The 22,980-nt window shown below is 43.0% G+C and overlaps 1 protein-coding gene across 1 annotated transcript; it reads right to left on the bottom strand.

Annotated features, from left to right (window-relative positions):
• Positions 1-1,658: 1,658 nt before the first annotated feature.
• On the bottom strand, positions 1,659-14,840 carry LOC138438112 (interleukin-36 alpha-like). The gene is made up of 4 exons (XM_069586329.1): positions 14,586-14,840; positions 5,565-5,678; positions 5,266-5,405; positions 1,659-2,693 (listed from the first exon to the last, which is right to left on the bottom strand). The coding sequence occupies exons 2-4, from the start codon at positions 5,572-5,574 to the stop codon at positions 2,478-2,480; spliced, it is 366 nt and encodes a 121-aa protein (XP_069442430.1). The 5' UTR covers positions 5,575-5,678; positions 14,586-14,840; the 3' UTR covers positions 1,659-2,477.
• Positions 14,841-22,980: the final 8,140 nt, after the last annotated feature.

Below are 22,980 nucleotides of genomic sequence, written 5' to 3' on the forward strand. Positions count from 1 at the left end.
TATACTTAAGAGACCCTCCAACTGGCCACCATTCACCATCCTCCAATGGATACCGTGGCCATGCAGTATCACATATGAAGACCAGGTGTGTCTTCTTTAAGCCCTGGAGACCAAATCTATCCCAGTTTTTCAGGATACAGTTCAAAAGAGTGAGGCTGGAATTGTTAGCTCCCATCTTGTTCTGAAGAATCCCGGATGAGTCCCCAAGATGAAAGGTTGTTGCTGAATCACACAAAGGTGCTGGGATTCTTGGCCTCCAGAGGAGAAGAATTCAATCTGGGGCCAGATACAAGGCTTGATCGCTCAGAGCTTTTGTGTAATAAAGTTTTACTAAAGTATAAAGGAGATAGAGAAAGCTTCTGACATAGACATCAGAAGGGGGTAGAAAGAGTGCCCTAGTTCCCCTAGACCAGGAGTCAAACCCAGGCTCTAGCAGTGAAAGCGCTAATCATTGGACAACCAAGGAATTCCCCCTGTGTAATTCTTAATAGAGCTCCTTTCACTCTCTTAAGAGTTCTGGCCACCTCACAGCTCTAGGGAAATTACCCACATAGGGAAAGGCAGAGGAGAAACAGGTCTACCTTTCTGTAGAAACCATGAGAAATGAAAAGCTCAGGGATTTTTGTACTATTACCGGGAAGAAATCGAATCTCTGACATCAACATGGCCACTCAAATGCTGAAAGGCAGAAGATATTAGGATGAGGTGAGGAGGTCAAGGCAATGCTTGCAGGGCCCAGAAATTCATCAATGTGCTTGGAAAAATATTATCTCCGTAATCTTTCTCCAAATCTTAGGACAAGTAAAATCATAACAGAAACTTTAAAAAAAAAATCACAAGATGATGTAGGTTAGAAATCACCATATTGGGCTTCCCTGGTGGCTCAGTGGATAAGAATCCACCTGCCAGTGCGGGGGACATGGGTTCAGTCCCTGGTCTGGGAAGATCCCACAAGCCATGGAGCAACTAAACCCACGCACCACAACTACTGAGCTTGTGCTTTAGAGCTTGGAAGCTGGCACTACTGAAGCTTGTGTGCCCTAGAGCCTGTGCTCTGCAACAAGAGAAGCCACTGCAATGAGAAATCCATGCACTGCAACTAGAGAAAAGCCCACACAGCAACGAAGACCCAGAGCAGCCAAGATTAAATAAACAAATATTTTTAAAAAGAAATCCCCGTATTTACAGAGAATGCTGTTTACTGACATGGTGTGGGAAGAAATGTTATTTCATAAAAGGTAGAAGAAAAGATGTCTTTGTTGTCACTATGCTCTAGATGAGTGGATGCCATGTCAGATCATGGCCTGTGAGTTGATGGAAAAAACCCACGGGAGACTCTCAGAAGCTCTTTCTGGGATAGGATAGGGGAGCGTTTTGTTAGGTGTGCGATAGCATTGTGCATAAAATATGGAGTATTATATCCACTAATGATGCTTTATTTGTACCACCACCCCAGTAGTGAAGCCAGGGGAAACCTATGTTTCGGAAGATACCGCTTTCTACAACTATCCTACTGGGTTCTTCTTAGAAATGGGAGATTTCATGGGAACCTGCTTTTATCATTTCATGGGAACAGATGATAAAACTCCTTATGAATGCAAGGAGTCAGTATTATGATCATGATATCCCATTAAAGTCATTAAATTCATAACAGCAACTGAGAGGAGCAAATTTTTTATTTCATAGATTTAACTTTCCATGAGATCCAGTGATAAACTTTAGGTGAAAGCTTCATAAATAACACTAGTTCTTCATTCAAACCAGCAGAGCACATAACTTCACTGAGACACAAGCCACTCCCACATGGGGTTCCAGCTTTCTTCTTAGTCTTTTCTTTTATGGAACTTGTCTGTCTGCTTTTTCCCACCAGGATCCAAAAGATCTTGATACATTGCCACAGAGCAACATATCTGAAAATCCAGAGATCTGGACTCCAAATGAAAGAATCATCACCTTCATTTATTATTTGAAGCATCATTAGCAGGTATGTTAAGTAGAGTTTTCTTTAGCATTTTTGTCAAGGTGTCATAATTTAGCTACATGGCCATAGCAAAGACCCTCAATTTCCCTGCACTGTTGTCCACATGGTTCCTGGCGGAGGGCACACAACTTGGCCCAGTGTTGTGCGTGTGTTGTCACTGCATGGATGTGTTGAGGTCAGTAAGATACTCTTGGGTGAAAAGCTTAACCAAGATTCTTCCTTCCTTTAAGACTAAGATGGTTTATTTCACAGTTGGGGAATCTGCAAGCCACCCCCCAAAATGAAATGGACATAATTCTGGCAATTCTGCCTTTCCTTGTTGAATGACTGGTATGACAGTGTTCATCTCCAAAGCACTTTTCTCTCTTTTTTCTTAATTAATTAAAGTATTGCTGATTTGCAGTGTTGTGATTCAGAAGCACTGCAGGAGCTTGAATGGAGGAAACCAAAGACAAGATTCTCTGTGCAGAGAACAACCCTCATCCCTAGTCCAGCCTTAAGCCTGGAGCACTGTGAACCCAAAGTCAGTAGTGTAGATTTTCCCCAATTCCTGGGTGATAATCACAGGACAGCCTCCATTGGAGCAGGAGCCGATGAACCAGCCAGGGAAGGCCACAGACTCAAAGCTGGAGGCCCTGCCATTTTGGTCATGGTAGAAGAGAAAAGGCTTCACAGGCTCAGTTTGGTGGTACAGATCCATTATGTTCCGTTCCTAAAGGGCGAGAAGGAGGTCCCAGGGAGAAAGAGCACTGTTTGAGTTTTCCACACTCTGCACACTAACAGTTCCTATTCAAGATTGTTTTTGCTGTTGAAACAGGCCTGGGCACCTCTATTTCATATTAAACCATTAAAAATTATTAGCCCCAAATGCTTTAGAGATGTTAAGTTTAGGAGTGAAAGCTTAGACCACTAATTTCAATGGTTCTTAATGTGAGCCTTTGAAGAAGAACAGTGTTGACATCAATGTTTTTGAGAGTACAAAGCATAGATTTACCTGTTTCTTATAAACCCAAGGAATAGTTACATAACAGTTATCATGAATCTAAATAGAGTTGTTTCATATCAAGTGTCTCTAACCTCAGAACTATGGATGTTTGGGGCAAAATAATCTTTTGTTGTCGGGGTCTGTCTTGTGTACGCTGGGAGGTTTAATAGCACCCCTGGCTTCTACCCACTAGAGATTAGCAGAATCCCCATGTCCCTAGGTGTGGCAACTAAAAATATCACCAGACATTGAAAAATTTGTCAGGGGCAAAATTGCCCATCATTAAACCACTATTTTCTCTCTTGTCATCAAATTGAGTGCCTGTATGCGTGTTTGCTGAAGGCTTTTAGATTTATTCCTGACTCCAGTAGATGATCTTCCCTGGTGGCTCAGCTGGTAAAGAATCTGCCCTCAATGGGGAAGACCTGGGTTCGGCCCCTGGGTTGGGAAGATCCCCTGGAGAAGGGAATAGCAGAATACTGACTCCAGTATTCTGGCCTGGAGAATTGCATGGACGTTTAGTCCATGGGGTTCTAAAGAGTCAGACATGACTGAGTGACTTCACTTTCACTCTTCTTTCCAGTAGAATAAATATAGATGTAGAGCATACATGCACGCAAGCTAAGTCGCTTCAGTCGTGTCCGACTCTTTGTGATACTATGGACTGTAGCCTGCCAGGCTCCTCTGTCCATGGGATTCTCCAGGCAAGAATATTGAAGTGGGTTGCCATGCCTGCCTTCAGGGCATCTTCCCAACCCAGGGATCAAACCCATGTCTCTTATGTCTCCTGCATTAGCAGGCAGGTTCTTTACTACTAGGGCCACCTGGGAAACCTATAGCATATATAGATCAAGGGATCAAGAGATTTCCTAAAGTACACAGAAGCCTGGTTTGTGATCCTCCTATAACTTAAAATATTTTTAAATAATGGAGAATAGCATTATTAAAATGTTTGTTACAGAGAATCGCTTGTTCACTTAAAGTTGAAAACTATCGCCTGTCAAAAACAGGTTTTAATTTGCTCATCCACCTAGTGATAATCAACTGCTGAAATTGTCATAGCTGATTCCACTCACACATGTGCAGTTGACCCTTTCTATCAGCAGATTCTGCATACTTGGAGTAAACCAACTGAGGACCAAAAATATTTGGAAAAAAAAACAAAAACAAAAAATCCAGAAAGTTCCAAAAAAGCAAAACTTGAATTTTCTGTATGCTGGCAACTATTTATATAGTGTTCTCACTGTATTAGGTATTATTAAGTAATCTAGAGATGATTTAAAGGATAGGTTACATAATTATATAGGTTATTTAGGAACTTGAGCATCCACTTTGGTATCCATGAAGGATAGAAGAGTCCTGCACCAAGTCCCCCAAAGATGCCAAGGGATGACTCTGTGTGTGTGTATGTGTGTGTGTGTGTGAGAGAGAGAGAGAGAGAGAGAGAGAGCAGAGAGAGAGATTCATATATATAGTCAAGAATAAATTTAAAATCCTTCCTCTTTGCTGAATTACTTTGAAAGCAAAACAAATTATTTTAGCAGATTACTTTTAAAATACCCCTGCAATTTTTTCTTATTTCGTAATATGTGCAGCCTAAAAAGAACCAAAAATAAATATGCATAAGGATAATAAATAGTTTGTCCTTTAAAAGATTCTAGAGTGCTTCTCTGGTGGTCCAGTGGTTAAAACGGGCCTGTCAATGCAGGGAACACAGGTTCGATCCCTGGTCTGGGAAGATCCCACATGCTGCAGGGAAACTAACCCTGTGTGCCACAACTGTTGAAGCTCTCATGCTCTAGAGCCCATGTTTTGCAACAAGAGAAGCCACCACCTCTCAGTGCACAATGAGAAGCCTGTGCACCTCAATTACAGAATAGCCCCTGTTCTTAGCAACTAGAGAATGCCCACGCATAGCAATGAAGAGCCGGCATAGCTAGAAATAAATTAAAAAATAAAAATTTAACAAAGATTCTAAAAAGCTAAATTTTCCATCAAATGAGCACTTAGTGAAATTAATGTGCATCTTCCTCCTAGTTGGGGGTAAATACTATGGCTCAGATGGTCAAAAATCTGCCCACAATGCTGGCGACTTGGGTTCGATCCCTGGGTGGGGAAGATCCCCTGGAGTAGGAAATGGCAACCCACACCAGTACTCTTGCCTGGAGAACCCCATGGACAGAGGAACCTGGCAGGGCTACAGTCCGTGTGGTGGCAATGTCTGACACAACTGAGCAACCAGCACTTTCACTTTCACTCCCAGTCAGGCATAGACAAGACCCTTATTTTCCATACTCACCTGAAGCTGCAGTGTGGGCTGCCCCTCGACCTTTGTGCAGAATAGGCAAAGCTCCGGCTCCTTCAGTCCCAAGTAGACAGGATTCCCCCTGCCCTTCTCAAGAGTCTCTGTGTACTTGCATGAGATTAAGGTAACAGTGACTGGAAACACAACATAAGCACAGATCACTGTCTCATTCATCACAACCTGCGAGATAAGCCCAGTTAATGAGTCTATTCACAGTGAAATGAAAAAACTGAGCACACAACACTCAGCAGTACTGGCCAAAGGGACTGCCGTGGACAGGCCTTGCCACTCACCTGGATCCATTTGGTCCTTCCTCGGGACAGCTGTGAGGGTCTGGCCTTGAAGGACCCATACCAGATGGTTGATATCCTGAATATCCACCAGAATCGGGTGTACCCTGGATAATACTGTAGAGAAAATCAAAAGGCAAATGTGAGCAGGAGGGTACTGACTATCCCCCCTTTCCATTTTTTTTGCCCTTCCATGTACATCTTAACCTGGACCTTTTATTCTTCCATCCCCTTTGGATGATGGTGTTTTAGAACTGCCAAGGTGTGAAGACATTTATGTGCAGATGGATCCCACAGGAAGATCTGAGTCAGTCCCAAGCCACGATTTGACCTTGAGTCAGAAGAAGAGCTAATGAGCCAACAGCAACCTCAGGGAGAACCTACGGTCCCAGAATTCACCTCGCTCCCTCTCCTGTTCACCTTCTTGGACGTAGCCTAAAATTCAGGCCTAAACCCAGAGCCTTAAGATGACAGGAGGGCCAAGGCCAGAGGTCTGGAAGCAGAAAAGATCAAAGGTCAGCAGGCTTTGCAGCTATGGAGGATGCCGTGTCCCTATGGCTTCTTCTGTGCTCAGGTGCTCTGATGGAGTCCAGTAGGGCCCGAGCCTTTGATCCACATCAAGAAAGGAGGAAGTTCTGCCTCAATGGGGCTAGGACTTCCCAGCACCCTGAGTATTTGTTAGCTTCTGATACCAGGGAGATTTAGTGAGGCTTTATATAAAGAAATATCAACTGGGCAGGGTTGCAACCTGTTCACGCACCATGAAAAAGGAGGCATGCCAAGTCTTTAAGAGCAGTCACCAGGAAACATCATCATCAACACTGAGTTTGAGGAAAGAGTGTTATGGGACTGTCCCACGGCCAATGACTAAGCAATGATGCTGCAAAATGTTACACGAATCTTATTCTAAAGAGTGGAAACCCATAGTGGGTTCAAGGTAGACTTAGAATGGGAGGGTTCCCCTAAGGCCTGTGTAGTTTCCAACCACTCCTGGTCCAGTCATCTTATCCCCTGCCAATCTCGGATGAAAAAATACAAACACTCCAGTGCATGCTCCTCCAGCTTTTCAGAGCGAGTGTGAATGCTGCTTCTCCACTCAAGGAAAGCCTTGCCTGGACAAGGTCAGCTCCTGCACACCCTACTCCTCATGGACTCTAGAGTAGTGGCTCCTAGATGCTCTGTTCCCTGAGCTAGAAGACATGCATTAGCTCTTCCACAAAGGGAAACAGGCAGTGCTGGTGAGGCTCTGTCCCGACTTTTCAGCCCATCTGAGTTCACTATCTGCAGTGGTTCCCAGCTCCTGTCTGCTTCACATCAAGGGCTTGCATCTCAGAGGCAACCTTAACCAACTGGGGAGGGGATTGGTGAATAAATGTCTCAGGTTCTTCAGCCTCTGATGGGATTGTGCTCACATTTCTCATAGGGTTCCTAACTACCTCACCAGCCTACCTCACCTCATAAAGACACTCTCATGTTCACACCTTACCCTCCCCAAAGATTCTTGCTTCTTGATCTTGTCCTGGGTAGCCCACGATAAGCTGGTGAGCTGTCCTCTTAGGAGCGTGGAGTCATGAAGCAGTGACATTTAAATGTACAGCAAGTTTGTTTGAGTCGAAACTGGGATTCAGAATCAAGTTGAGTCTATAAAAAGGGCCTGCCTAGAGCATCCCGGTAGCACGAGTTGATTCCCATTATCTAAGAAGAAGGGGCTTCCCAGGTGGCTCAGTGTTAAAAAGAATCCACCTGCCAAGGCAGGAGTTGTAGGAGACACTAGTTGGATCCCTGGGTGGGGAAGGTCCCCTTGAGAAGGAAATGGCAGAAGAAAGTCCAGAGCTTGTGACATCACCCCCATGCTCCTTACACAGGACTGAATGCCTCTGGGTATCTTTAGAAGAGGGGCTCAGTATCCTGCCATCAGGTACAAAGAAGCAAACATCCAGGACACACAAGTATAGCTGCAGCATGCTGCTGCTGCTGCTAAGTTGCTTCAATCATTTCTGACTCTGTGAGACCTCCATAGACGGCAGCCCACCAGGCTCCCCCGTCCCTGGGATTCTCCAGGCAAGAATACTGGAGTGGGTTGCCATTTCCTTCTCCAATGCATAAAAGTGAAAAGTGAAAATGAATTTGCTCAGTCACGTTCAACTCGCAGCAACACCATGAACTGCAGCCTACCAGGTTCCTCCATCCATGGGATTTTCCAGGCAAGAGTATTGGAGTGAGGTGCCATTGCCTTCTCCGAGATGCAGTATATACTAATGCAAACTCGTTCATGACCACAGTCAATAGGATATGTGGCCCTTCCAGATTCTTTATTGCATCCTATAAAACATGGAGCTCTATATGACCTGGGAACTTAGCCCATAGTACCATTATCAGAGGTGACGGGGGCTTAGGTGATACCAGATAACCCAAGACCTCTCTGTATCTCTCCTTAATATGGAAGTGACACCCTTGATAGCTCAGGGAGTAGAAGGGAAGGAAAACTGAATCAAATATGATGAAGGAAATTTCTCTCTCTGCAAGAAAATAACTCCATAGGGGTACAGTTTAGAGATACAGCTTCCCTACTCTCTTAGCTAGCCAGAACTGAATTTGCCTTGAAATTTAATTCCTTTGCCCATCCATATCTATCCTTCATTATTCAGTTTAAGGTCTAATACAGTCATCTCAGCCCCACAAATCCATTTCAGTTCTGACAGTATAATCCCCACAACTCAATTTTTCTATGGTTCACCTGTTGGAAAATCACATGGAACCGTCCTTGTTCTGCACATTCTTGATATTCAAAGTGTGGTCCATGGAGCAGCGGCACTGGTAACAACCAGCAGTTTACCAGAAAGGCAGAATCTCAGGTTCTACCCCAGACTTAGAGAATCAGGACCGGAAATGTTTTTAAACAGCATTAAAACTACAATATGTTCTATGCTGATATAGAACACACCACTGTCAATACTCTAGTCACATAAGCATAGAAAGAAAGAATTTGGGATTCAGGGTAGGCCTGAGCCTGGGGGAGGAACAAGCAAACCAGCCCTAGACCCACCCTTAACTTTCCTTAGCCTTTGGAACCCATGAGATAGGCTGTCTTGGTGCTGGGAAGAAAAAAAAAAAAGGAGAGATGGCAGTAATAAAGAAAAGAAGTCATTCCTGGAAGTCTGTGATGATGGACAGACCCTCACAAGGATTTTCACTTGGAGTACTTACAGTTTGATTGAACCAGGTACTCTCAAACTATACTTGGTTTCATTTAGGCCAAATACTTTCTACCAGAAAGAAAGAGAAAGTCTCTGTAGAGGTGAGCAAAGTCATTCCAAAGACAAAAAGCCATAAGTAGTTGAAGATTACCAGACATACACACAAACAACAATAAGAGCAAAAAGAAAGAAAGGAAAGAGAAAAGAAGGGAGGGAGGGAGAGAAGGAGTGAGGGAGAAAATAAAAGAAAGAAAGAAAGGGAAAATAAAAACATATCCACACAGAGATCGCATTTTGTAACTATTATATATAGAGCTTAAAACAGCTGTCCTAACCATGTTTAAGAAACAAATGATGAATAAGAATATCTTTCTAGAACAGCAAACTATGAAAAGTGACAAATTTGGAAGAAGCAAACAGCATCTCTTGCACTGTAAAATACGTCAAACAAAATAAGCCAATATTTGTATTTGGCAATTGACAGCACACAGCAGAAGAATTAGAGAATGACATCAACAAGGTGGTGGTTTAGGAATTTCTAGGGCTTGTCCCCTCCCAGAAACATCCATTTGAACAACTCTCCATGCTCTGAAATACCTTCACAAGAGCTTCACAGGTGAGGGATTACAGCACTTGGGTGGAACATGGAAGTAGGAAAAGATGCATTGAAAAACATAGGAAGGACAGTTTCACCTTACTCCCATCACCCCTCCCCTGTGGAAAGAGACATCTAACCTATGGCAAAAGAAAGTGAAGTAAGGACTTGACTTCACAGTGGACTCTACCATCAGCCCACCACAACATCAGGCCAGTTCCCATGACCCCAGGCTCCTGGTGGGCTTTCACAAAACCAGGTCACCAGTCTACCCAGCACCAGGCAGGTTCCTATGAACCCAGGCTTCTGGTGGGCTCCTGACCTGCCTTAGCACCAGGGCAGGTTCCCAACTGCCCCAGCACCAAGATGGCTTCTACAGACCTATACTCCAGATGAGCTTTCATGGAACTAGGCTTTTGGCCTGCCCCAGTGCAAGGCTGGTACCATTGGCCCCAGGCTCCAGGCAGGCTCCTCTGGAGCCAGGCTCCTGACTCATGGCAGCACCAGGCAGCCCCATGGCCTCAGACTTTAGGCTGGCTTCCCTGGCCTGGACTCTTGGCAAGCTTCTGTGGATACAGACTCCCACCCTAGTCCAGCCCAGCCCAGCATTTGGCTGCTTCCATGGCCCCAGCTTCAGACTGAATCCCGTAGTCCCAACCTCCAGACTTGTCCCTTGGATTCAACGTACAGGTTGGCCCCATGAGCCTTGGAACTATAGGCTATAGGCTGACTCCTACGGCCCCAGTTGTCAGGTTCACCCAAATGCTAGGTAACCCTAGCTTCAAGTCTCCTGTGAACCCAGACTCCAGGCCTGCCCCCCTACCAGTTCAGCTCCTGTGGACCCAGATGCCAGACCCATCCCAGTGGTCCCCAGGACCTGACTGGCTGGCACAGACCCAGGATCCATGCCCACCCACACAGACTCAGGTCCCAGGCGTACCATCACAGACTCAGGCACCTGGTCAACCCCAGTGAACTCAGACGCAAGGGTAGTTTGTCACAAGGATCAACCCTGTGGATCCAAGCACCAGGTATGGTCACCTTGTGACCCAGGCACCACCTGCCTGTCCAAGAACTCCAGCAGCAAACACCCATGGACACCACCAGATGCCTTACTCAGAATCTCTGGACAGGCTGACTGGTGAAGGGCTTTCCCTTCTGAAGCCAGACTGTAAAGACTGGAAGAGGCAACTACTTTCTTAAGTGCACAGACAATGAAGGCCACAAAGACCACAAGAATCAAGGAAACATGACACCACCAAAGGAAACTAATAAAGCTCCAACAGTAGTTGTAGTAGTAGTTGCTCAGTTGTGTCCAACTCTGCAACCCCATGGACTGTAGCCTACCAAGTTAACTGCCCATGGGATTCTCCAGGCAAGAACAATGAAGTGGGTTGCCATTCCCTTCTCCAGGATATCTTCCTGACCCAGGGACTGAACCCAGATCTCCTGTACTGCAGATAGATTCTTTATCCTCTGAGCTACCAGAGAAGCTTCAATAATTGACCCTAAAGAAAAGGAGATAAATGGACTGACAAATAATTCTGAATAATCCTCTTAAGAAATTCAGTGAACTACAGAACACAGAGAAGAACAAAAGAACACAGAAGAACACACACACACACACACACACACACCAAAATAAAATTAGAAGCATAATGCATAAAAAAAATTAGTTTAGGGCATTCCTTAGCAGTCCAGTGGTTAGGACTCCCTGCTTTCACTGCCAAGAGCCTGTGTTTGATCCCTGATCAGGGAACTAATATCCCACTAGTCATGTTGGATATTAAATCAAATTAAAAATTGAGAACTTAAAAAAATGAGACCAAAAAAGAAACAGAAATCATTAAATAAAAAGAAACAGAAATCCTGGAGTTGAAGGACTCTTCAACTCTGCAATGACCAAACTGATGAATTCCACAGGGAGCTTCAACAACAGACTGGATTTAACACAAAAAGAATTAGAGCAACAGAAGACAGGTCATTTGAAATTATTCAGTTAGAGGAGAAAAACAGAAAAAAAAAATAATTAAAAATAGAAAAGAGGGGGCTTCCCTGGTGGCTTAGTGGTAAAAAAATCTCCCTGCCAAGGCAGGAGACATGGACAGATTTGATCCCTGATCCAGAAGCATCCCATATGTCATGGAGTAACTAAGCCTGGGCACCACAATTATTGGGTTCATGCTCCACAAGGGAAGCCACCACCATGAGAAGCCTGCACACTGCAACTAGAGAGCAGCTCCCACTATCCACAACTAGAGGAAAACCCATGCAGCAACAAGGACGCAACACAGCCAAAAATAAAATAAATAAAACTTTTTAAAAATAGAAAAGAAAGCTTCCACTTTAAAATGGTGATGTACAAAGATCCTGAACTCACATCACAAGGACACACTAAACCTACAAAGCTAGCTGAACTTGCATCTACAACAAAGATTTAAAAGGCCACATTGAGATGGGTAGAGAAAGCAGAGACTTGGTCTCACCAAATACCATATCTGAGACATGGCAACCCATAAGTGAGGAAGACATCTGAAAAGAATATGGAACTTTGCCCTGAAGAGCAAGGTGTTTATGCTCCACATAAAGTATTCAAAACCCTGGGGACCTATGCCAAAGAGACAAGCCCATAAATTCTCTGTCTATGAAAACAAACTTGGTTTATGTCCATAGAGCTGTAGAGAATGGAGAAACTGCTCTTAAAGGGCTCATGCACTGACTCACCTGCCCTGGGACCTCACACAGGAGTGGCAATTTGAAGGGCCTGGACCATGTGTGGAGGAGATTGACTTGGGGGTACTTCTGGAGATGCAGAAACTTGCTAAGACTCTCTGGGGATGGAAACACTGACAGGCATCATCTTTGAGTTCTCTTTTGGCCTTGCTAGTGTTAGCACTGGTGGGCACCATTTTGGCACTCCCTCTTTCCCTGTTAAAGCCAGTAGGCACACCTGATCCCACCATGCCACCGCTGTGGCCCTACTAATGCTAGAAATTACACTCAGCCCACATAGAGATGTCCCTTGACTGCCTAGCTCTGGTGGCCAGGGAAATAGTGCAACTGGGCCCCATGAGTTATTTTTGCACAAGGCCACACTTTTAAGACTTGGAGAGATCGCTGTTATACCTAAGACCTAGAAACAAACACAGAGCATCAAGCAGAATGGGGAGACAGAGGAATATATTCCAAATGGAAAAAAAAAAAAACAAGATAAAACCTCAGAGAAAGACCCTAGTGAAATAGAGATAAGTAATCTACCTGATAAAGAGTTCAAAGTAATGGTCATAAAGATGCTTACAAAAACAAGAGAAGAATGGATGAACACCATGAGAACTGTAAGACAGAGACAAAAAAATATAAGAAAGTATGAAATAGAAGTCACAGACTTGAAGAATGTAATAGCTGAACTGAAAAAAAAAATAATACACTAGCAAGGTTGAATAGCAAACTATATGAAGTAGATAAAGGAATCAGTGACCTCAAAGAGAGGTAGTGGAAATCACCCAAACAGAGCAGCAAAAAGAATTTTTAAAAGTAAATATAGCTTAAGGGACCTATTGAACAACAACAAACAGAATAGCATCCATATTGTAGTGGTACCAGAAGAAGAAAGGGCTTTCCAGGGGGCTCAGCTGGTAAAGAACCCGCCTGCCAATGCAGAAGACACAAGAGACTCAGGTTCGATCCCTGGGTCGGGAAGATCCCTTGGAGTAGAAAATGGCAATCCACTCCAGTATTCTTGCCTGGAACATCCCATGCACAGAGGAACCTGGTGGGCTACAGTCCATGGGGTCGCAAAGAGTTGGACACGACTAAGCACACACATAAGAAAAAAGAGTAAAGGGGGCAGAAAACCTATTTGAAGAAATAACGTCTGAAAACCTCTAACCTGGGGAAGGAAACAGCCATCCACGATGAGGTAGCACAGAGAGTTCTAAACAAGATTAACCCAGGGAGACCCACATCAAGACATGTAATAATTAAAATGTCAAAAGTTAAAGAGATCATCTTAAAAACAGAAAAACAACTTGTTACATACAAGGGAACTCTCATCAAACTATCAGCTGACTTCTCAGCAGAAACTTGCAGGACAGAAGGGAATGGTGTGATATATTCAACGTACTGAAAGGAATAAAACTTCCAACCAAGAGTACTCTACCTAGCAAAGTTATCATTCAGAATTGAAGATAAAGAGATTCATCTTCTTCAGATTAAAAGATTAAGAGACTGCCAGAAAAGCAAAAGGTAAAAGAGTTAATCACCACTAATGGCTTAGTTGTAAAGAATCTGCCTGCCAATGCAGGAGACGTGGGTTTGATCCCTAGGTTAGGAAAATCCCCTGGAGAAGGAAATGGCTATTCACGCCAGTATTCTTGCCTGGAAAATCCATGGACAGAGGAACCTGGTGGGCTACAGTCCATGGGGTCACAAAAGAGTCTAAAGAAATGTTAAGAAACTTCTTTAAGAAAAGAAAAAGCAGTAACTAGCAACAAGAAATTATATAAAGAGGGACTTCCCTGGTGGTCCAATGGTTAAGACTCCAAGCTTCCACTGCAGGGATTGTGGGTTTGATCCCTGGTTAGGGAAATAAGACCCCATGGACAAATGGTGCAGCCAAGAAATAAATAAAAATAAAGAAACTAGAAATCAATAACAGGAAGAAAAGTGAAAAATAAACAAATATGTGAAAATTAAACAACATGTACTTGAATAACTAATACATCAAAGAAAAAAAGCCAAAGGGGAAATTTTAAAATAGCTTGAACCAAACAAAAATGAAAATGCAGTAAAACAAAACTTATGGGATGCAATAAGAGCAGTGCTAAGGGGAAAGTTTATAATAATAAACACATTAAGGAAAGAGAAAGGTTTTAAATAAACAGCCTAACTTTATATTTCAAGAACAGAAAAGAAGAGTAAACTAAGCTCACAGAAACTAATGTTCACAGAAGAAAGGAAATTACAAAGATCAGAGCAAAAGTAAAAGGAATAGAAATCAAACACACGAAGAAAAGATCAATGAAACTAAGACTTTGTTTTTTGAAAAGATAAGCATAATAGGCGAATCTTCAGCTAGACTAGTTAAGAAAAAAAGAGAGAGGACTCAAATCAAGTCAGATATGAAAGAAAAGACCTTACAACTTACATTAAGTACAAAAGAGACCACTATAAACAATTATATACCAACAAATATAACAACCTAGAAGAAATACCTAGAAATATGCAACTTACCAAGACAGTATCATGAAGAAAGAAAATCTGGGCAGACCAAAAATGAGTAAGGAGAATCAGTAATCAAAAACTTTCCAAAAGAGAAAAGCCCAGGATGAGATGGTTCAGTTCAGTTCAGTTCAGTTCAGTCGTTCAGTTGTGTCTGACTCTTTGCGACCCCATGAATTGCAGCATGCCAGGCCTCCCTGTCTATCACCAACTCCCAGAGTGCACTCAAACTCATGGCCATCGAGTCAGTGATGCCATTCAGCCATCTCATCCTCTGTCATCCCCTTCTCCTCCTGCCCCCAATCCCTCCCAGCATCAGAGTCTTTTCCAATGAGTCAGCTCTTTGCATGAGGTGTCCAAAGTATTGCAGTTTCAGCTTTAGCATCATTCCTTCCAAAGAACACCCAGGACTGATCTCCTTCAGAATGGACTGGTTGGATCTCCTTGCAGTCCATGGAACTCTCAAGAGTCTTCTCCAACACCACAGTTCAAAAGCATCAATTCTTCGGTGCTCAGCTTTCTTCACAGTTCAACTCTCACATCCATACATGACTACTGGAAAAACCATAGCTTTGACTAAACGGATGTTTGTTGGCAAAGTAATGTCTCTGCTTTTGAGTATGGTATCTAGGTTGGTCATAACTTTCCTTCCAAAGAGTAAGCTTCTTTTAATTTCATGGCTGCAATCACCATCTGCAGAGACTTTGGAGCCCAAAAAATAAAGTCTGACACTGTTTCCACTGTTTCCCCATTTACTTCCCATGAAGTGATAGGACCAGATGCCATGATCTTTGTTTTCTGAATGTTGAGCTTTAAGCCAAGTTTTTCACTCTCCTCTTTCACTTTCATCAAGAGCTTGTTAGATCCTCTTCACTTTCTGCCATAAGAGTGTGAATTCTACTAAACATTTAAATGATTAGCTTCTCATGCTCTTCCAAAAAATTGAAGATGGCCTAAACTCACTTTATGAGACTAGCATCATAGTGACACCAAAACCAAAGGACAACAGAAGGAAAGAAAACTCTAGGGCCCAATAGAAGGCATTTCCACTTACCAAGGATGACTGTGCAACTTATTAGCAACAGAGACTAATACTGAGCCCCTGATGTGGCAGTGTTCTTCAAGAAGTCTGACTAATCTTATGGTGGCAAGTTACTGACGTGTCAGAGCCTTTCCCTCTTGGAAGGGCAACAGTGTGCTCTCAGAGGGATTGATGTATATACCATTTCTGCCTTCAGAGCCTCAATCACCACTACTGTGTGATGACTGATCTACAGGCATGGAATCCCACACAAGATAGCATCCAAGCATAGAATTCATTTTATATTGAAGGAGGGGCTAAAAGAGGCCCATGACCATTGAATCCAGGTGATTGTCGGTATCTATGATGTGGATATTCGCAACTTGGGCAATTTCAAGTTACCAACTGGCTTTCAAAATCTGAAGATGTAACATTTGGCCTTTTGTAACCAGTATGAGCCAACTCTGCTACTTCCCTGGATCCACTGGTCCATCCAGAAGTAGTCTACTTAACGGAGCTTTGGGTGGCGTATTGGATGTACAACTGAAGTACCTCTCAGTGGCAGTACTCTTGGAGGATGGAAGTCATCCTTCAGGATGCAGCCTATGAAGGAGGAGGCAAACTTTCCTTTACACATGAATGCAGGGAGAAATACACTATAATATTTCTTGTGTAATATACAAGGAGGGCTTCCCTGGGGGTTCAGTGGTAAAGAATCTTCCTGCAATGCAAGAGATGCAGGTTTGAATCCTGGATTGGGAAGATCCCCTGGAGAATACTGGAAATGGAAACCCATTCCAGTACTCTTGCCTGGAAAATTGTTTGGACAGAGGAGCCTGGTGGGCTATAGTCCATGGGGTCACAAGAGTTGGACATGACTTAGTAACTAAACTACCACAATACCCAAGGAACTCAGATGATCTGCTTGGGTACCACTTGGTATCCCTTTGCCTAACTGTAACTGTGAATAAGTACATGTAAGAACACCTAAGTTGGACCATAAAGAAGGCTGTGCCCAAGAACTAATGCTTTTGAACTGTGGTGCTGGAGAAGACTCTTGAGAGTCCCTTGGACAGCAGGGAGATAAAATCAGTTAATCCTAAAGGATATCAACCCTGAATATTCATTGGAAGGGCTGATGCTGAAGCTGAATCTCCAATAATTTGGCCAACTGAGGTGAAGATCTGACTCATTGGAAAAGACCCTGATGCTGGGAAAGATTGAGGGCAGGAGGAGAAGGGGGCAACAGAGGATGAGATGGTTGGATGACATCACCAACTCAATGGACAAGAGTTTGAGCAAACTCTGGGAGATAGTGAAGGACATGGAAGCAGGGCAGTCCATGCAGTCAAAAAGAGTCAGGCAGACTTTGACTAAACAATCACAAGAACATGACGACTAAGTGGTCAGACTTCTCACGGATGAGATCTTTGGTTAGATCACCAGGAAAGCCACTAAGACCTGCCAAGGTGATCACTGAGGATAAGGGGAATCCAGAATAGATAGCGGAGAAGGGAGACAGTAGAAACCAGTCACTGGGATCAGTTGCAGAAACAGATACAGTAGTCCGTCTATTTACATGCTGCTTCCAAGTTCCCCCTTAGGAAAAAGGGAATCGGAGTGGATCTGCTCCCAAACACGTGGAGAGGAGGAGATTCTCTCATGTGCATTTCTCCCAATAAATTTATTGACATCTTATTTCACCTCAGGGTCTTCACTTCAGGGCCCCCAAACTAACGTGGCGGAGCCACACATGCATCTCAGGAACATGAGGCCAGCTGTTAAAAGGGTGTAAGCAACACGATTTCACTTATGGGACGTCTAGAAGCATGCAGAACTAAAGAACATCCGTTTTTGTTGCCGTTTAGTTGCTAAGTCGTGTCTGACTCTTTGTGACCTCATGGACTGTAGCCCACCAGGCTCCTCTGTCCGTGGGATTTTCCAGGCAAGAACACTGGAGTGGGTTGCTGTTTCCTTCTCCAAGGGATCTTCCCAAACCAGGGATTGAACTCGTGTCTCCTACATTGGCAGGCGGGTTCTTTACCACTGAGCCACCAGGGAAACCCAACATCTGTTTAGAGCATATACATATGTGGTAAATCTATAACAAAATGCAAGTGAATAATAGCCATCATATTCAGGATAACAGTTACATCCAATGGAAGGATGGGAAGGCAATGGGACGCTGAATGAACGCATGGGTATTCTTAATGTCTTCTGTCTCTTCAGCTGAAGGCTGAGTTCACGTTGGTCCCTTTTATTTATACCTTGAATATATTTGTTGTAAATATTCCCTCAGTATACCTCAATATTTATGTTAAAATAGAAAGATTTCCTGAATTTTCTGGAAATAAGAATACAATGATAGTTATCATTTATTGTTAACCATAATTTCACTCCTTCATTAAACTCTCATAACAATTTCTTAACAGCTATATGTAGCATTTTTAAAGTCATATGTGAAACAAAAGAAAAAAGCTAAAATATTATTTAAAAGGTAGAAATGAATCAGATATCAGTAAAAAAAAAAAGATTAAAAATAAATTCAGTCATATAGGAAAGCCAATAATGTTTTCATCAAACTTTTACAAAAAGAGAAAAAATAAAATCATTTATGAAAATTTTAAGTACAGATATTCAGATATTACAATCCCAAAATATGAATCAGTGACGAATGATAGCATTTAGTCCCTCTCTATAGACTTGAGTGTTAATCTAGATAACCTCAAGGTGAGGGCCTACAGGCAGACCAATGGTACATCCCCCCAGTGGAGAACAAGAAGGGCCACCTCCCTATCCTATGGCCTCCAGCCCACTGGCAAAATGAACAATCATGATTTGCTTGAAACAGAAAGAGCACCAATGACAAATGGAAATTATTTTAAATTCAAATGTTAAGAGTTAGACAACTGATGATATACTTGAAACATTTTTTAAAAATTTATTTATGGACATATAGTTGATTGACAATGATGCATTCATTTCTGCTGTACAGCAAAGGTTTCAGAGAGAGAGAGAGAGATCTACATATATACATGTACACTCATGGGGCTTCCCTGATGGCTCAGCAGTAAAGAATCTGCCTGCTAATGCAGGAACCACGAGTTCAATCCCTGGCTGGGAAGATCCCTTGGAGAAGGAAATGGCAGCCATGGCAACCCGCTCCAGTATTCTTGACTGGAAAATCCCATGGACAGAGGAGCCTGGTGGGCTATAGTCCATGGGGTCGCAAAATAGTTGGACACAACTTAGCGACTAAACAACAACAAATACACACAAACACAGTAAGTCCCCTACATATGACCCTTCAAGTTGCAAACTTTCAGAGATGCGATTGTGCTACTACCCAGATATCACTGGATCACTTTTTGAAGAGTGTGGATAGAACTGAATCCGGCGAGGAACCAAAACCTGTGCGATCAACATCAGGCATGAGTGAAACTGCACCTTGCCCTCCACCTCTCCTTGCTGACTGTCCTTCAGCTCCACCAGCTTCCTCCTCCAGTCAGTAACACTTCTTGCCTGTTCGTTGGATGCCAGCCCCTGTGTGCCAGCTGCTGTACTGTACTACTGTACTCTTCAAGGTACCATACTATAGAATTAAATGTTTTCATAATTTTTTGTGTTTGTTTTTTATGTATTATTTGTGTGAAGAGTATTGTAAACGTATTACAGTATTACGGTATTTAACTCTTTGTATTAGTTGGGTACTTGGGGCAACTTTGTTGGACTTACAAACAAACTGGACTTAGGAGCACACTCTGGGAATGGAATGCATTTGTACGCAGGGAACTCTGTGTGCATGTGTGTATTTTTTTTATATTCCTTTTCATTATGATTTATCACAGAATACTGAATATAGTTCTCTGTGCTATACAATAGGACCTTGCTGTTTACCCATCCTATATATAATAGCTTGCATCTGCTAATCCCAAACTCCTCCATCCTTCCCCCATTCCTCCCTTGAGATGTCTACTCTCTATGTTGTGATTCTATTTTGGGAAACATCTTTTTTTTTTTTGGCAAGATGTAATATTTTATTTGTTAAATGCAAAGTTTTAGTTCAGTAGTGAAATGTTTTATTAAATTTGAATAATATCTTTTAAAATTAAAATACAATTTTTAAAAATGATGACTCTTTTTCATTATTAAATTATATTGTTGGAAAACATTGTTTTTAAAAGACCATGAAAAAAAAAAAAGACCATGAGCACAGCCTGAGTTTTCACATAAAAAAAAATAAAATTTGTCACTAATCTTATTAGCTCTGATCTTTCTAATTACCAAAACAAAATTTTCTCCTCATGTGCCCAGGGTTTTTCCAGGCCCCACCAGCTCCTAGGAAGTGGTCACACCAATAGTGATGACCAGCTCATGAGCTGGCTTACACGAGGTATCGGGAGGGAGTGGTTCACCACTGCAATGCTGAGAGCTGGCTTTTCTGTCCTCCCCACTCCACTCCCACTCCACTCCCAACCCCTGCAGATGGCATGTACCTCTTCCCTGTACGCTGGGAATGAGATTTTGTTACCAACCCTTATGACTGAGGGAGGTTTCTAAGTGATAAGGGAAAAGCCTATAGATGGAAACTTGCCTCTAATCTAATGCACTCAGCTAAACATTATTTTTCATCTTCAAGACACAGATCAGCCAATATGGGACATTTGTTGTGATCTGAGTTAAGAAATACGTGTTCAGACTTCTCTGGGTGTCCAGTGGTTAAGAATGGGCCCGTTGATTCAGGGGACGCAAGTTCAATCCCTAGTCTGGGAAGACTGAACATGCCTCAGGCAACTTGGCCTGCGAGTCACAACTACTGAGCCCGTGTGCTGCAGCTACTGAAGCCCACGGTCCTAGAGCCTGTGCTCTGCAACAGGATAAGCCTTCACGATGAGAAACTGGAGAGCCACAACTAGAGAATAGCCCTGGCTCACCGCAGCTAAAGAAGGTCCAAGCGCAGCAACGAAGACCCAGCACAGCCAAAGTAAAACCCATGTTTAAAAAAGAAATACATGTTTAATTTCTGTCCCCATTTCTGGCACAGAGCTCCTAAAACCCTCGAAATGTCCTAGGTGTTGAGAGCAATAAAGTTGTATTTTGTTATGTTATGAGGTGACTTTTGCAGGTTGCTGGGAAACCAACCATTGGATTAGAGGGTTGGAACTTTCATCGCCACTAGCTTCTGACCTCCAGGGACAGGGGAGGGGCTGGAGGTTGAAACAATTGCTAACGGCCAATGATTCAATCAAACATGTCTATGTAGTGAAGCCTGCATAAAAACCCAAAAAGATGGGGTTTGGAGAACTTCTAGACTGGTGAACATATCAAAGATCTGGATTAGTGGCATTCTCAGAGAACCTGGAAGCTCCATGCGCTGTCTCCATACCTTGCCACATACATCTCTCTTATCTAAGGCCCTGCTCTAAGCCTGGACAGTTAGAATTTTGAGAGGAGTGGGTTTAACTTTGTCATTCTTGTTTAGTTGCTAAGTCATGTCTGACTCTTTTGTGACTGCATGGACTCTAGCCCACCAGGCTCCTCTGTCCATGGGATTTTCCAGGCTGGAGTAGGTTGCCATTTCCTTCTCCAAGCGATCTTCCTGACCCAGGAATGGAATCCGAATCTCCTGCATTGCACACAAATTCATTATCGCTGAACCACCAAGAAAGCCCGGGTTTGACTTACTAGGTCTACACTTTGCCCAAACACTCGAGCTTTTAGTTTTCACCCCAGGTGATTCTGATGTTGCTTACAACTGAGTGAGATACTCAGTGAGATACAACTGCACAATATAGGTCAGTACTTAAGTCATTTCATAATGAGGCCTAGGTGCCAGGAGTGCTCCGCCTGGGGTGGGTCATGCACTGATGCCATGCCAGGTGAGAACAGCCCAATGATGGAAGTGAGGAGGCTCACAAGGTGCTGTCTTGTTCTGGATAATTGTTGCTGATTTCTCACACCATGATTCATAATATCCCAACTCCAAGAAACAGAAACTGAAAGACCCCAAATCCAGGCTATCATGACTTCCAGTTCAAATAATCAATGTCAATGCCACCTCAGTAAGTCACCACCACACTGTGCGCCTCCCTTTCCTCACCCATAGAATGAAAAGGCTAAAGGAGATGAGGTCATTAAGAAAAGCTATACAATTCCTGGGGAGGGGAAGCAAAAAACTATTGCTATTCCTATTATTTTTAATTGAAGTAGAGTTGATTTACAATGTTTCAGGTATATAGGAAAGTGATTCACATACATACATATATATATTGTTTTTCTGAATTTTTTCCATTAAAATTATTGCAAACTATTGAATATAGTTTCCTGTGTATACAGTAGGTTCTTATTGATTATCTATTTTATATATAGGAGGGTGTATCCATTAACTCAAATTTCCAATTTACTGTTCTCTATTTTCCCTTTGGTAACCATAAGCTTGTTTTCTCTATGAGTCTTTTTCTGTTTTGTAAATAAGTTAATTTGTATCATTTTTTTTAGATTTGACATGTAAGTGATATCACATCATCAGTTCAGTTCAGTTCAGTCACTCAGTCATGTCTGACTCTGCAACTCCATGGACTACAGCATGCCAGGCTTCCCTGTCCATCACCAACTCCAGAAGCTTGCTCAAACTCACATCCATCAAGCTGGTGACGCCGTCCAACCATCTCCTCAAGTGTGAGAAATGCAAATTGATGATTCATTGACATGAAGCATTATTCATTACAACCCTTGGTCTCAGGGTATTGGGGAGGCATCTTTAGTCCTCATGGCCAATTGTTAATGCCAGGGACAGTGTCTTGAAACCATCTTTGCCCTTCAGCAATTCTGGGGCCAGATGATGTAAGCCCCAAAGCAGCTTGACAGGAAAATATCCCACTCAACTGTTTTCTCTGGACTTGTGATTTTGGTAGCAAAGTTCTTAATCCCCTCCCCTCACTGGAAGCCAGAAACCCCTCTTCCAGGGCATCAAGGTTTTCTGTAGTATCTAGTTGCTAAAGATCCAAAGGAACCAAATGCTTCAATGAATGTTGGCCTGGAGCACGTGGTACTCAAGTGCAAGAGCCCTAGACACAGCAAGCACGTGAAAGTCAGATGTGCACCAGGCAATGAGCTGAAAATGAGAGTGCTGCTGCTCACAAGAACCTTCCCTGATTTCTTCCACTTGCCAGATTTCTTGCCAGATCGTGTGTGGTATTTCTCAAATGTGATGGGTAAGCCGGGGGTCCACGGAAGGCTGTTCTCTGGGTTCCACAAGATGAGATTATTGTGTTTTTCATTTTTGTTTGTTTTTTGTTTTGTTTTGTTTTGTTTGTTTTTGGCCATGCTGCTTGGCTTGTGGAATCTTAGTTCTCTGTCCAGGAATTGAACATGAGCCCAAGGCAA

This window comes from Ovis canadensis, chromosome 3 (genome assembly GCF_042477335.2).
Source record: "Ovis canadensis isolate MfBH-ARS-UI-01 breed Bighorn chromosome 3, ARS-UI_OviCan_v2, whole genome shotgun sequence".
Classification (NCBI taxonomy): domain Eukaryota; kingdom Metazoa; phylum Chordata; class Mammalia; order Artiodactyla; family Bovidae; genus Ovis; species Ovis canadensis.